Source organism: Hakea prostrata, chromosome 5, assembly GCF_041222555.1.
Source record: "Hakea prostrata isolate BN-2017 chromosome 5, UWA_Hpros_2, whole genome shotgun sequence".
NCBI lineage: Eukaryota > Viridiplantae > Streptophyta > Magnoliopsida > Proteales > Proteaceae > Hakea > Hakea prostrata.
This window is the reverse complement of record NC_142604.1, coordinates 9815079-9830687: the sequence shown is the minus strand read 5'-3', so window position 1 is coordinate 9830687 and position 15609 is coordinate 9815079. Positions and strand designations below refer to the sequence as shown.

Here is a 15609-nt window from a genome sequence, read left to right as displayed (position 1 = left end):
ATCAATGAGGTCTTAGGTCTTGGGCACAGTGTGTACCTGATTGATTATCATAAATTCCTTCACTTGCATAAGAGATTTGGGAAACAAGAAATGTGGTAGCGATGGTTTTGAGTAGCTTTATTGAGATCAAATGCATCGAATTAAAACATAATCAAACTAAAACAGTAGTGTTAAAGAAAGCCTTGAAGGAAAACACAGAAGGGTTTTAGGTTTGAGACGAGCAATCAGTTCTTCTTGGTAGGATAAGAAGCCATTTTATAGATTCCACATTGTCCTTCAGGTTTTCCTGTGTTCCTCTTCATGCGTATGTAACCTTTCTCACCCCATTTTGGTCCCCATGAGTTCTTCACAATGATGTAGTCCATATTCTTTGTGGTTCCGTATCCAACTGCTGCAACACCATGGTCCAGTTCAGTTCCACAGTGTCCAGTGAAAACTCCCTGTTGGCAAATAGAAGGAAGATAACCCAATCCAAGCAAAATCATGATTAGCCTTTTCTATTCATTTGGAAAGGTAGCTTGTATGACGAATTACAGGATCAGAGAGAGAAGAAAGAAGCATACCCCACTATAAAATTGAAAATCTCTGCCAGAAGCTTCAATAGCAACACTGAGAGGCTGGTGGGCCAATGCCTTCAAAAGGCTCTTTTCATCATTCTCAGGCACATCTTCATAACCACTGATTGTTACCACATCCACATCTCCCTGGATTACATAAAATAAAAAGTTAAAGCAATCTACCCAATTCTGGGTGTGTACTTGGTATCTTATTAAGCCACGGCAAAGCTTGCTTGGCCACCTCAATGGGCTTATGTTTTGATCATTGAGTTACTCTGGAACTAAAAAAGGACTAGTTCACAATCAAGAAGAGAAAATGTTTGCAAAACCCAGATCATGAAACTGTAAAAGAGTGTGAGAAAGCTTCTCAAAGGTGCTTTCTCATGCCTCACTGGCAAGCTTCCTATGCTACTATGTTAGAAAACCATCTCCCATTTATTTTTACCTTCATCTCTAAGTCACATTTGCCTTCCTCCATGATATAGGGGTAATCGTCTTCCATATGGAGTCCACCCTTAGAGACGATGTAGGCAAATGCATAATCCATGAGGCCTCCATTGCACCCATTGTTGTCAGGTTTGTCGCAATCTATCAGCTCTTGCTCTGACAATAGTGTCAGGTTTCCAGTCACTATCTGGTTTATGCCCTCAACTGCAGCCACAGTTGAAAATGCCCAGCAACTTCCTGCAATGTTCACCAAGAATTAATCCATGAACTGTTGAAAACTCTCAACGTGTTTGAAGAAAAGACAGAGAATAAAGGAATAGAGTCCTTACCACAACCACCTTGGTTCTTGACATGAGTGACAGCACCTTTCTTTCTCCAGTCAACAGATTTGGGGATATCAGACACATCTCTATACCTGAAAAAGTCAGAGGAGCCTATCTTTCTGGGCCTACCCAAATCGGTCTGCAAACCAAGGTACATTCGCTTGAACTCTTCATGGCTCAAGTCTGCAAATTCATTCAACCCAAGCCAGTAGCTTGTAACCTTCCTATTAGTCTCATCAATGTGCTTCAAGTTATCCTTGAAGACTTCAAATCTCTGCAACTTCTCCTCGATGCTCTCGTATACCTTTCCATGTTTTGACATCCATGACTCGAACAGTTCAATGAGTCTATCTATTGAACCCAGATCTTCAGACGAATAGCCCACTATAGAAAAATCGTGAGCGGAGGCAATAGAGATGAGGAAAGATGTTGAGAGGAAAAGGAGGAAGAGCTTAGATGATGAAGAAAAAACCATCTTGCACTTGTCTTGCTTCAATGAAGAGGGCAAACGTAAGAGAATAGATTGATGAAGAGAAGGTCATCTGTGTTGTTATTTATAGGTTTTGTTTCATTGGTTGCTTTCAAGTAAAGTTGGTGAAATGGTTTCTGGAAAACTGAATCTTTAAGCATCATTCTGCACAGACAAACTCTTTACTTCAAGTTTGTCTTCTCTGATAAAATAATACATATATTGCATTGAAAACATAACTATAGCTATGATGGGGATCACAGGTTTCCACATGAGAAAATAATATATTGCATTGAAACCATAGCTATAGCTTTGATGGGGATCGCAGGCTCCCCACATGAGAGAGACCAGGAAAACATTCCCCACATGAAGTTCCCCTCTTCTATTTGAATGAAGCCTTTTCACTTCCACACCAGAAAAAATAATAATAATAATAAAATAAAAAAGGAAAAAGAAAAAACCTTAGGACCGTTTGCTGGGTTTCTATTGAACATTTGTTATATGTTGCAGAGAAAGAACAGGAAAACAAATAAACCTAAATCCAATTCAACTTATGCAAGCAATATTGAGGGAACTGGGCCTGGGTTAGGTCTGAAAGTCTAATTCTAGCTAGTTTTGTTTTGATGAACATCAATATGGGCCACAAAAAGAAATGGGCCATATGGAAAACTTGTCTTGACAAGACTTTGAGCATCAATATGGGCCACTCAAAAGTGGATATCGGTGGGTGCTTCTGGCACGACGATGGTAGCTTTTTATGTAGAGGTAGAAAGATCATGGAGGTTTTTTTATGTTATGACTTGAATTCTTGTACCTGATTTCAAAGATGGATCTGCATTGACGATCGTGCCATTCGGCGAGGACTCTCTCATCTTAGAAGCACATGCCATTCGGCGAGGACTCTCCCTGGCACGTGATTATCAGCTCTCGAATGTCCCATGTGGAAAGCAATATTTAGGCGCTCGTGCTCACTATTCTTAATCCAACATCCCGACGCAGTTGGAAACTCCACCACTAAATCAATGACGTCATCAAGTTAGCTGAATCGCTCAGTACATGCACCTTCGCTCATGTTCTCCGAGAGGCGAATTTTGCTGCGGACGAGCTTGCAAAATCTGCAGCATTAACCTAAGATTGGTTTGTGTATAGACATTCCCAACCCCCCTTCTTAACTTGGATCCTACTCTTTGATTCCCTTATGTGTAGGCTTCCTTGAGACTTTCTTCTCAACAATAAAATACTTATTATCACCAAAAAAATCGAATATTCTTTAGTCTCAAAAAATTTAAAACTATGTCAGCTAACCTTGTTTGTATCTCTCTCTAGAATAATAGTTCAATCTTACTGATTCATCATATGAAACAAAAATGTGGGCCCCCCAAAAAAATTGCTTAGGTCAACTTTGCCTCCCATCACATTAACATAAATGTTCCTGTGTTTCTAAGTATCAAATACATTAATAGGTGGTGTAGTTGATTTGTACCTTCTACCAAAAAATATTGATGTGTGTTTAAGCCCTCTAGTTAGTGGCAAAGTTTAGTTGAACAACTTTTTTATTTTTTTGTACAAAAGAGCTTTATTAAGTTGAAGATGGGGATATTAATATGCCTTAACAAGAGTTGAACCCATGACCTCTTTACTAAGAGGTGTTGGTTTCAACACTAGGACAGCTCTGCATTAGTTGTAGTTTCTATGATAGGACGATTACATATCTTGAATTTAACGGGAGCACGCCTCTTTCTATAACCGTCGAGTTTCTTCACGCTTACATTATTCCTTGGTTCAGCTTTCGAACCGGTCCCGACCAAAACCCCGATCCGATCACGATCGAACCCGATTTGCTGTTATTTGCTATATCACCATCCACGCTTGGGTCAGTTTTGTCGGATTTCAGAATTAAGATACATTCAAACCTATGCCGTCAATTGGCTATTAAGAAGAACTGCAAGTTTGACATTTTACCTCATTATGATCATGGAGCAGAATAGGAGTGTTTGCTTTTGGAGAGAAGCCAATTGCTTAAAATCCTGCTTTTGTGTAGTATCGAGCATTTTTTGAAGCTGGATAAAGCTCTAGTTTGCCAAGTTTTCCATTTGCTTTCTTTACTGCTCCTTGTAAAAGTTCCCACCACGGATTAGAGCTCTCTGAAGCAGTGAGGACTGGCTTCCCAAAGTCACCGAGAGTGGAAGCCTTGCTCTTGAACTGTCCCAAGCAAACGAGTTTAGAATTGAAAAATGCATTTCCGAAACACAAAACTAACAATTTTGATGCTTCTGATCTTACTATGGATAATTGACACTCATGAAGAATTGCAAAAAATATATTAACAGTGATTAGAAGTAGTAAATTAAAGATGGGGGAAGCAATTTGCTTTTACACTTTTCCTTTCAACTGAACTTATTCATATAAAAAATATTTGCAATTGCTCCATTGCCAGTTTAATTGCAATGAAAGATAATAAATGAAATGCTTCAAATTAGTAAAATCTTTCAAGTTCTTCCATACCTCAAATGTCATGTTGCAAGAAGAAGGTGCCCATTCCTCTGCAATTCTTTTCTCCAATGCTTTCTCATCAGGAGTTGGTGGGATTCGTATGTCAAAACCTGCCTCAGCTTCGGATGGCTGTAGATTCATAACGAACCCCTGAAGGAAGGAACATGAACATCAGAAAGGCTTTAACCCAACTTGTGGGTATGCTCACCGTCTCTCTTGTTTCCCCTTCGTTTCTTTATCCTCTTCATTCCTCTTCGCACCTTTCTCTCCGATCCTCTCCTTTTTCTGTTTCTCTTCTCTCCGCTTTCTCTCTGTTTTTTGTCTTTCAAAATCTTTTCTCAGTTTCTCTTTCTCTTCGTTTTCTGTTTTTCCCTAACTGGTGGAAGTTTCCGGTTATCAAAAAAAAAGGGAGATGCGAGATCCAATCGTGCATTCTGCACATCTAAAGTTTTTACGCCAGACCTAGAAGTGTCTCCCGCGGATCTGAAAGTTTTGCTACTACGAGCGTCTCTTGTAGTTGGTCGCCTTCGGCATTTCTACGCCGGGGCTTTTGTTTCCGCCCTTGTGGTGTGTACTTCTCTCCGCCCATGTGGCGTGTATTTCCGTCTTTGTGGTGTGTGTGATGAAGGATACGTATATCATATTTCTTGTGCTTATTTGTTGTTGTGGTTGTTACAATCCTTTTTCAATGGACTTATTGGGCTCGACCTATTCCTTAGCCTGGATGACCTTGTCTATTGCATTTATGACATTTGATCAATTTCTATTCCTTGGTTCGGACCGAACCTTGTGTTTTCATGCATTTGTCTTTTGTATTTCTTATTTTCTTTGGTGTGTGTTTGTATTTCCTTTTGAGTTCATGAATGAAGATTTTCAACTTCTTACCAAAAAAAAAAGAAGAAGACTGGGCTCATTGTCTAGTTATTTTGAACTGATTCTCTGTGACCAAGTAATAAAGCTGTAACTCTTTTTCTCTGTTAGGAACCCACGAAAAGAACTCAAAATTGTTGAGATTAGAGCAATCAATCACACACAATCGAATAGAAAAAAGGGGAGAAGGAAACACGGATTTTACCCTGGTTCACCTCAATGTGAGGCTATGTCCAACATTAGGTTTTTCACTATATTATTCATGAAAATAACTACATACAATGCTCAGTTACAAGAGAATAAATATATAGGAGCTTAGAAACCCTAAGCCACAACTATTCATGGGCCCAGGCAAAAACTAAAAAGAAACTTCGAGGCCCACAAAAACATGGACCCTCTATAGGCTATGGAGGCGCTGCCTCCACACCTCTGCCCGCTAACCAGGTAGCAGGACCCCTGCCTGTCGGCAACACAATGAGAAGCATAAGCCATACTCAACAAAAACTAATGTTATTTAATTGATAGAATAATGATAAATTGGTTATAATTGTACCAACCACCCTCAAAGCACTACTCACATTTTATCGGTATTTATAACCCATAATCAACCTTAATCCCCCCCCCCCTCTCTCTCTTTCTCTACCACTTGACATTATCCTGGGGCCTATCATTCTCCCGTCCTATTGCTTATATACAGCTTTCTCCTCCCCTTATTCTTCTCTTTTGTTGTTTTTTTGGGTAATTGGACATTCTATGCTCCCTTGTTTTGCTCAAATTTGAATTATTAGTTTATGTTTGAAACTTCTAATTAGTTTTAGGTCTGGAATCAATATCTTCATTCAACCTTTAAGAATTCTCTACTTTTTGAGACTTTAGCTTACAATTGGAGATGGTGCCCCAACCTTCAAGAAGTCTATGTTCATTGAAATGACCTCGCCTTCTTCCTTCAAACCTGCCTTCACCATGTCCAGTTGGGCAGCTCGGAACCTCCTCACAATGTCTATGCTTTTCAATAAGTTCTCCATGGCACCGTTGTCGTAAAGTTTTGACCCCAGTGGCTTTGATCACTAACCACCATGGACATCTCTCCGCAAAGAAAACACTATAATTTTCATTGGGTGATGCAATCCCTGCAGAGTTTCAAATCAAGGGTTTGCGATTCAAGGCCGATGGATTTGGCATGAGAGTGAATGAAATATGTAGCAGCATAGTATTCAGGGCAAGGTATTGTTGGAACTGGAGATTATCTCCGTTGAATCATCTGGTAACGAAACAACTACTGTCGATATGAATAAGAAGAAGAGCATAATGGAAATTCTCTCCATTTTTTTTTCTTTCAGAGAGAGAGCACCGAGAGTAGAGAAGTTGTTCTTCCAGCTCAGTCTTCAAAGAGGTGAACTCTCCAGTTTGAAACCATTGCTCTAAAAGATTTCGAGAGATCAAACCAACGCAAAAGAAATCGCATGGAACAGAACCAAAAGTTTCCAGTCGACTAATTGGAGCAAAAACCATGCATTAGAAGGTTGTTAACGTAAAAGATGCATGCAATAATCATGCAAGAAATATATGTTGTTTGATTTAGCGATTTAAGGATTCTTTTTAATATTAAAAATAAAAATTTATGCATTTGATTTGCTTTGTGAAGATGTCACCAAGGTAGAGTGCTTACATCCGCAGAAGTAGAAGGAAGGGAGGAAGAGAGGGATAATAGGTAGTTCATTCCCGATTTCTGGTGGATATTTTAGCTGACGATTGTGGCTACAGAAAAAAGTAGATATTCTTGGAAGAAGTTAGTTATGGCCGTTGGTATCTAACCCAAGTATCACAATGTTGAATTTCATATAAATTCAAATCTCCTGTTGAGAGGAAAATGGGAAAGATCATCCTGAAAACAAATTAAATTCCATCCAGGAAAAAAGAAAAAGAAAAAGCCAAATAAAAAAGGGAAGAATTATGCAAGGTGCTATTCTCTTCTGGCTTTTCTTAACTTCTTTTACCTGGACTGTTAATGGAGAAAGAATCCTTGAAGAAAAAGCAGTTGCACCGACCCCTAAAGAAACAACAGCTGCACCAGGTGGCTCCGCCGGCACTTTCGACGTTATGCGTTATGGCGCTAAAGGAGATGGACGAAGCGACGATACCAACGTAATCAATCCTCAATTCTTAATTCTCATTCTTTTTTTTTTTTTTTTTTTTTTTTTTTTTTTTTTTTTTTTTTTTTTCTTTTCTGGGTTTGCAGAGAGAGATTATGAACCCTAAATTGTGCAGGCTTTCATGGCGGCTTGGAAGGAAACATGTCAATCTTCGGGTTCAGCGACACTTTCCATACCAAAAGGAAGCTTCTTAGTTGGTCCCCTTAAATTCAAGGGGCCCTGCAAAAACACCGGTTCCCTTACTGTCCAGATGCAGGTGTATTTCTATAGCAAAAAAATCATTTCTTTCTTCTCAAAACACATTGGATTGTCCCCTAACATGAGGTTTTTCGATTATCTGTACAGGGTGACTTGAAGGCAATCACGGATTTGAGCAAGTATGATTCGGATGACTGGGTCGAGTTTGGATGGGTGACCGGATTGACATTGACCGGAGGTGGGACTTTTGATGGCCAAGGCGCTGTATCATGGCCTGCCAATAAATGCCCTAAAAGTCTCAAAGATTGTAAAGTTCTTCCAACAGTAAGTGGATATGGATTCAACTATTTTACTTGCTGGTTTTGTGTAATCTATCGTTAGGGTTTCATTAACAAAGGTAACTTATTTTGTTGCAGAGTGTGAAGTTTGTTAGCATGACCAAAACAATAGTGAAGGGGATAAAGTCTTTAAATAGCAAGTTCTTCCACATTGCTTTGCTCACCGGGCACGAGACTTCCAAGGGAGCGATATCACAATCACTGCACCAGGAGATAGCCCTAACACAGATGGAATCCACATAGAACGAAGCAGTGGTGTTAGCATCTCTAATTCTGTAATTGGTACCGGCGATGATTGCATCTCCATCGGACAAGCCAATTCCAATGTCCACATCAATGGTGTCACCTGCGGACCTGGTCACGGCATCAGGTTGGTGCATGAATCGATCTTGATCTTAAATCCTGCTACAAAACCTCAAATTCATTCATGAATTTTGTTGATTTGATTGCTTCTTGTAGTGTTGGAAGCTTGGGGAAATACCCGAAGGAAGGTGATGTGAGAGGGCTTACTGTTGAAAATTGTAAATTAAGTGGAACAACGAATGGAATTAGGATCAAGACATGGCAAAACTCACCCGACGCCAAATGCGGCTTCTAACATGACCTTTGAACACATTGAAATGAAAAGTGTTACTAATCCAATCATCATCGACCAGACATATTGTCCTTACGCCAAATGTGATGAAAAGGTTAGTAGCTAGAAACCCCCAAATTCGTTCATTGCTGCAACTTTTTTGCTTCGTTGAGGCGTTTTAACAAACACTTTGGAACATGACAAATGGATTAATATTGCAGGCACCATCAAAAGTTGCGTTGAGTGACGTGTCCTTCAGGCACATTACAGGAACTTCAGCTTCTCCAGTGGCGGTGACATTGGAGTGTAGCCAAGGGGTGCCATGTAAGAATGTGAATCTTGAAGATATTCACTTGGAACCCGCAAACAGGAGGAACCGCAACTACGTCAACGTGTCGCATGTCAATGCCAAATATATTGGAACCCGATTCCTCCACATGTAAATCCACCCTGTAAACATAGGGTTCGGCTCCTCTCCAGAGGGTGAATATCTCCCCCGGGGGGCCCACTGAAATCTAACATCTTGCCAGGTGGAATATACCGATTCAAGGACTTTTTTACCATAATTTTAATCTATGCCTCCCTTAGCCAATGGAGGGTTAGTAGGATGGCCAGGAACCTGACTTCTCTCGAAAGTGAGAGGTCGTGGGTTCAGCCTGCGCCGGTGGCATATGTAATATCTCCATCCCCCAATTTCCCTATGTATAACCAACTAAGAACACTTAGTTGGTTAACAGTTAATTCAATAAATTTTATGATGAAGATACCTTTGTGTCCTTTTGGATTTCGTTTATTTCTTTACTAAGGTTGGGTCCCCTTATAATGTAATATATTATGTGTGGGTCCCAGTCAAACTAACAGTATTTGTCGTGATTAAGTATATTCAAATTTCAAACGTGAAGGGACCAAAATGCCCCTTAGGTTATTTAATACATTGTGTTAATATATGGGCTTTTTTTTTTTTTTTTTGGGAGGGGGGAGAAAATTAATATATGGTTTTAAAAAGAGATAATTGGTCATTAAGCGTTAATTTTATGGTTAATATATACAATAACACAATGTATTAAATAATATGAGGGCATTTTGGTCCTTCTCCGTTTGAAATTTGAATATACTTAACGGCGGCTAACAATGTTAGTCTAGTTGGGACCCACACGTAATGTATTACGCTAAGGGGACCCAACATTAGTTTGTGGTCCACTAAGGGAACCCACATGTATGAAACACTTTTTTTTTTAACCTACCAAAATAAATACGAGGAAAAAAAAAAAACTTACCAAACTAAACAAAATCACATCTTTCTTTCATTCTGATTTCTTTTATTTTATCTTTATCCTTATTTTTTGGTAAGGGTTCTTACTTTTATTCGATCTACCAAACAAATTTACAAAAAGAACAAAAAATAAGAACTTGTCAAAAAATTCCCTCACACTAACGCAAGTGAATGTGCAGTGTGAAGCTTCAAACCTCTGCAACTTAAGGCGGAAGGCCAAGAATCTACTTCAAATCCATTGATTTAGTTCTTCATTTTTTGGTATTAAAGTCTTGGTTTTCAACTTTATCAGAGGTTTTGATCCTCTTCTTGAATCCTTTGTTGAGTTCTAAAGTTCAGCAGCAAGAGCTCTGATCACCATGAAAGAGCTCAGACTTTTTTTTTTGTACGATCATATCTCAAACTTACTAGATGAAAAAATTGGTTGAGGGTAAGGTTTTTTAGTTCAAGATTATTCATGTCCTTTTGAAATAATTAACTTGTTTACATCAGCACATAATTGTGATTTCCTAATGGACTAAGTATCCTTGATATATTTTCCCTATAGGGGGGATCTGATTGATAAATTAGATAACTTAGGGGATGACATTAATTTTAGGGGATAACTCAAGGGGTGGTGCTGAAAATTTTTCGAAAAAAGATTTTTAGTGGCCAAGAGGCAAGAGTCGAGCTCGTGAATCCTCTATTAATCATTGTTTAATTTCTGTGTGGATAACATCACCATTTAATGAAAAACGAAAGAGATAATTATTAGTGCTCCCTTATACTATAGTTTAATTATTATTTGATCCCCCTATACTATTTGAAATTACTAATCCAATCTTATACTTTGCTTAAAATACTAATGCCCCTTGCCAATGTGGATCATCTCTCCTGACGGGTTCTGATGGTATTATAACCACAAATTATATGGAACTCACAAGTAAAAAATAATAAAATATTAAAATAAATAATAATAAAAAACTCCATCCCTAACCCCTAGAAGAGACTATCCGGACTCGTTAAGCTCTGTTAATAACGTGGCATCTTTATATTTTTTAGAACCCCCTAAATAACTTTGAGATTTTTATTTTTTATTCATCTAATCTAGATTCAACTCCTTGAAATCCAAAATAACCGCACCATCTAAAATAGCACCATACCACACCGTTCAAAATTTGATACGATATGTACCAAAACTGAATTTCTTCGATACGGTTCCTATATCAGGTACTAATACTATCAGTATGTACCAAAACCGTATCAAATTAAAATATATAAATGTAATTTTACAATTAAAATACTTTACCTTTTACCTTATCCATAATTCTCTATTTCAAATTTTCATTTTGTCATTCACTCATTCACTCTATTACAATTAAAATACTAATACTACAGTATGTAGGTTTTGTCTCTATTAATTATATTTATTTTTTTTTGTCTCTATTACTATCAAATTCTATCGATTATTTGATCGCAATTTTTTTTGAATCTTAATGAACTAATAACAAAAGTCACATGGGTTGGTTTGTACCAAAAATACCGTGTTTAAACCGTTTTTTCGTACTGATTTAATTCTGAAATCATACCAAACCGTTTTTACAATTCTTGAAACTGAACCGTACTGTGTAAATTTAGTACAATAAATTTCTAATTTTCAATATTCAAAATTGGTACCATACCAAAGTACCGAAATCATACCGATTGACACCCTAATTATCCCAAAAAGAAAATATTTCTACAAAGGTCGACCATCTATTCATATAAATTTTTTTTTTTTGGGTAAATAATCATATAAATTGAAATATCGACTCACTAATCAAAGCATCATTTTTATTACTGAGCAATAAAAGCGCCAGCTGGATGCAGCTGGCAACTTTTTGACATGATCTACCTGTAAAAACACGTGTTCCTTTACAATGGTGACCGGGTTGTCCAAATCCGATTCATGTTCAAATGACTGATTTGCCCTCAGTGAACAATCAAATAACGAAAATGCCACAGAATTCCTATTTTCCTGGTCCGTGGATGATCTCCTGGATATTCTACATTGTCGGAATACGTTGACCATTTGACCATTCCGTCAGTTCTCGATACTGAGTCTGGATCATCCATCGGTCAGAAGAGAACAATGTATTTTTCTTACACTTCTGTACCACACAACAAGAATCAGATCCAGCTTTGAACATAACAAAATAGATAAAAGATACGACTTACAATGGATTCAACGTAAATCCGACCCTCATTGTTGTGTGGTTGAGAAGCATCAGCAGAGCACATTATTCTCTCCGCTCTCATCCGGACTCAAACTTCCATTCGGAAGAATCGCTTTAAACTAAGAGATGGAGAGAACATGAGCTGGAATTGGACCGGCTTTGTCACAGTCTCATGGCAATTTCGTTATTCTAATCAAACGTTGAGGACAATCTCGGAATGGAAAAGATCTCTGACGACCCTACAGAGACGAAGAAAAAGACTTTTCAAAACTTGTTGGCCTTACTCGTTTTTTCGGTTTCTGTCAAATCTTCAAACAGATTTTAAAGACTACTCGATCACAATGGTAACAAACAAATAAATTAACACGAACCCACATTTAAAAGCGGAAGTTGCAGAGTTGGAGCATTGGATTGAGCTAGATTTCTCAGGAATAACACAGAAATCTCCTCGAATTTTTATTGTATTTGATCTGTAGATGAGGATTTTTATGTGTTAGTCCTGCATTTTCAGTTGGCTTCTGCTGCTAAAATGAAGAAATTCATTGAAGGGCGCTAAGAATTTTCATTCTACTCTATTCTTTTTCCCCTTTTCTTCTTTTCTGTCATTTCGAATTTTCCCGTTATGTTGTTTCCCAGATGTTATCGGTCAATGGGTTTTGGTCTGTTTCTGGATTCATAGTGCAGTATGTTTATGGAAGTTATTAGTAAGTGATTCAGGTTTTCAGTTTCTCCTTTTCCTCGGTCATTCTCTCCTTTTTGATTTCGTAAATGCTGGGTACTACTTAGGGAAAATTTTCTCCAGAACAACGCAGAGTTTTGTCTCATTTTTTGGATCTGGGTATTCAGGTCCTTGGTTTTGGTGCTTTTTCTATTTAGGTTCCATACATTTTGTTCAGTTGTTCTAGAATCAATCATCATGGGTTCCTTTTTCCAATCCACTGAAGAGGTTGTTGGGGAGATTATGAGAGCTCACAAATCTTTGCCAATGAGGCCTGGCGTGGATGAGGTTGGAGCTGCTAAGTGCTTGATCTTGAATGTTGAGAAAGAAGAACAATTCAGAATAGATGTAATATCTAAGAAGAGGAAGGGCCCCAATATCCCAGATGAGTTGTTCTCTATAATGCAAGAGATGCAGAGGAATTTAGTGCTTTTCCAGGGTAAAGAACAGAAGAGAGAAGCTGTGCAACTGCTTGAACTTGAAAACATCCACGCCTTATTTGATGAATTAATACAGAGAGCCTTAAATTGCATTTCTTCCTCCTCCAATTCTTATCCACCAGATTGCTCTAACGGTTCAACTTCTAGCAGTTACTCTGCAAGTAATGCTTCTGTATCTGTTGCTGGTCCTGAATCTTCAGTTGCTTCATCTGTGTTCTGTACTGGGAAAGACTCTCTAAGGGGTTCTGAGATGTTTCTTAGAGATGATAGTTATTTGAAAAAGTCGAAAGCATCATATTGCAGTGAAGGAGTTCAAATTGTTCCATCTGGACCCCATGTCTTGGATTCATCTCTCAAATATGTATCTACTTCTGGTGAGTTTATACTTCCCCAACAAATTTGGTTCTTATCTCTGCTACTTGTTCCTTGGATCCTTTCCATTCTCCAGAACGATGAGTCATTTGTATTCCAAATTATTTGAACCAGGTCTCTGGAGAGATGATGTTTTAAATATACAGACATTTCTGCTAGCTCTCCTTTGAAGTGTTTGTGGATTATTGGTGCAATTGGGTTCTTTGGATATATTGTGATAAATATCAATTATTAATTTATTTACTAGAAAATACTGTGTTCTAGTTAGTTTTCTTATGCCTTAAAAGTATTGTGGAGTGCAGCTCAAGATGGTGAGAAGTTAAGTTTGATTAAACTAGCCAGTCTGATTGAGGTCACCTCGAAGAAAGGTACCAAGGAACTCAACCTCCAGCACAAATTGATGGATCAGATACAATGGTTACCGGACTCGATAGGGAAGTTATCGGGCTTAGTCACTCTTGATTTGTCTGAGAACCGGATTGCAGCTTTGCCAGCCACAATCGGAAACCTTTATTTGCTGACAAAACTAGACCTGCGCTCAAACAAGATAGCTGAACTACCAGAATGCATTGGAGATCTCTTTAGCCTGGTTTATCTGAACTTAGGAGGGAATGGATTCACCTCCCTGCCTGCTGCAATTGGCAGATTATGTTGTCTTGAGGAGCTTGATGTGAGCTCAAACAAGCTGTCATTGCTCCCCGAGTCAATTGGAAACCTTATCCACTTGAAGAAGTTGAAGATTGAGACAAACAATATTGAAGAAATCCCATATGCTATTGGCAAATGTGCATCCCTTGTTGAGCTAAGAGCAGACTATAACCGGCTGAAAGCCATTCCAGAAGCTGTAGGGAGGATTGCATCACTTGAACTTCTCTCTGTTAGGTATAATAACATCAGACAACTGCCTACCACAATGGCATCCCTAACCAACTTGAAGGAGCTTGATGTTAGCTTCAATGAGCTTGAAGTGGTACCAGAGAGCTTGTGCCTTGTGACTACCCTAGTCAAGATGAACGTAGGGAGCAATTTCGCTAACCTACAGTGGCTACCGCGGTCTATTGGGAAACTTGAGAAGCTGGAAGAGCTGGATATCAGCAACAATCAGATTCGGGTCCTTCCAGAATCTTTGGTGATGCTGTCAGGGTTACGGGTGCTTCGTGCAGAAGAAAATCCTCTGGAAGTACCACCTAGGCATGTTGCAGAAAAGGGAGTGCGGGTAATTCAGTTTCTTAGCAGTTTTCGGTTTTTGCATAGATGCCACTTTCAAGGCTGACCACAGTTTTGTGTTTCCAGGCAGTCATTGAATACATGACTGAACTCATCATGAGGAGGGACAACAAAGTACAACCAATCAAGCGAAAAAAGAACTGCACTCAATTCTGCTTGTTTTCAAGGCCTAACAAAAAGAAGCATGATGGTGGTCTGCACTATGTGAAAGCCTAATATTGCAAGCTTGAAAAAGGATTGAACATTGCACTCTTCTGGGTAATTTTCCTTTGCTTATCTTCTGATTAATGTGGCCTTGTCCTGGTGCAGCTTTATATAGATCTAAAAGTCTTTAGCATTACCAAGCATTGCAATAAAATATGATCTCCGTAAGTTGATGTAGAAGATCAAACTCTGTTCTTGATGCACCCAATGGAACAGTTGCTTGTGTGTGTTTACTCAACTGAAGAATATCACTCAACATTTTTCATGTATCACATTATTACACTTCATATCATATCATGTCATTTCATCATCTCTCATCTGATTCTTTCTCTCACCCATTTTTGCAGGGAGATTGGGTTTCAGAAGTTTGATGGAAGCTCTTATCAATACAAGTAATCCCCCAGGTCCAAGAAGTGGGAGCTATGCAGTTTATTTCTCATCATCCGTTGTTTTATCACTACTATCTTTTTGTCATCAAAATGGTATCAGATATTCAACTCAAGTGTTGTATTCCTCGCTCATCAATTGTTAAATGAATAGATATATATATATATGCCCTTTTCACCATTATTCATCATAAAATCCATCTAAGAGATATTCTATACTCTTTTCCTTTTCAAGGAAATTTCAGTTAAAGATTTGGCTTTGAATTGGGCATTGTATTTCACACCCATGGCCTTGATGCAATCTGTTTGGAGTCTCCTATTGTCCATTCATCTGCTGAATTTTAGATTGAAAAAGAAAATCTTCTTTACAGT

General features: G+C 38.4%; 2 protein-coding genes and 2 pseudogenes across 3 annotated transcripts; 2 read left to right on the top strand and 2 right to left on the bottom strand.

Moving 5' to 3' along the window:
• Positions 1-66: 66 nt before the first annotated feature.
• LOC149015014 (cysteine protease XCP2-like) lies at positions 67-1838 on the bottom strand. Its single transcript, XM_089156351.1, has 4 exons — positions 1334-1838; positions 1003-1241; positions 564-704; positions 67-440 (listed from the first exon to the last, which is right to left on the bottom strand). The coding sequence occupies exons 1-4, from the start codon at positions 1800-1802 to the stop codon at positions 225-227; spliced, it is 1065 nt and encodes a 354-aa protein (XP_089012477.1). The 5' UTR covers positions 1803-1838; the 3' UTR covers positions 67-224.
• A 1890-nt stretch (positions 1839-3728) lies between these two features.
• LOC149015013 (uncharacterized) lies at positions 3729-6281 on the bottom strand (annotated as a pseudogene).
• An 831-nt stretch (positions 6282-7112) lies between these two features.
• LOC149015012 (exopolygalacturonase-like) lies at positions 7113-8878 on the top strand (annotated as a pseudogene).
• Positions 8879-12216: 3338 nt separating this feature from the next.
• Positions 12217-15609, top strand: LOC149015011 (plant intracellular Ras-group-related LRR protein 4-like). 2 transcript variants are annotated; one of them, XM_089157172.1, is made up of 4 exons: positions 12217-13422; positions 13708-14636; positions 14714-14905; positions 15199-15609. In XM_089157172.1, the coding sequence occupies exons 1-3, from the start codon at positions 12807-12809 to the stop codon at positions 14861-14863; spliced, it is 1695 nt and encodes a 564-aa protein (XP_089013298.1). In that variant the 5' UTR covers positions 12217-12806; the 3' UTR covers positions 14864-14905; positions 15199-15609. The 2 variants fall into 2 exon arrangements, with proteins under 2 accessions (XP_089013298.1, XP_089013299.1); XM_089157173.1 differs by having other exon boundaries at positions 13723-14636; positions 15199-15606.

Bases quoted from the DNA above. Each gene is read 5' to 3' on its own strand.
- LOC149015014 (XM_089156351.1), bottom strand. From the start codon at position 1,802: ATGGTTTTTTCTTCATCATCTAAGCTCTTCCTCCTTTTCCTCTCAACA. The intron at 1,242-1,333 runs GTAAGGACTCTA...TGAACATTGCAG, and splicing joins CAAGAACCAAGGTGGTTGTG to GAAGTTGCTGGGCATTTTCA. The intron at 705-1,002 runs GTAAAAATAAAT...TATGTAATCCAG, and splicing joins AATGTGACTTAGAGATGAAG to GGAGATGTGGATGTGGTAAC.
- LOC149015011 (XM_089157172.1), top strand. From the start codon at position 12,807: ATGGGTTCCTTTTTCCAATCCACTGAAGAGGTTGTTGGGGAGATTATG. The intron at 13,423-13,707 runs GTGAGTTTATAC...ATGCCTTAAAAG, and splicing joins CAAATATGTATCTACTTCTG to TATTGTGGAGTGCAGCTCAA. The intron at 14,637-14,713 runs GTAATTCAGTTT...TTGTGTTTCCAG, and splicing joins TTGCAGAAAAGGGAGTGCGG to GCAGTCATTGAATACATGAC.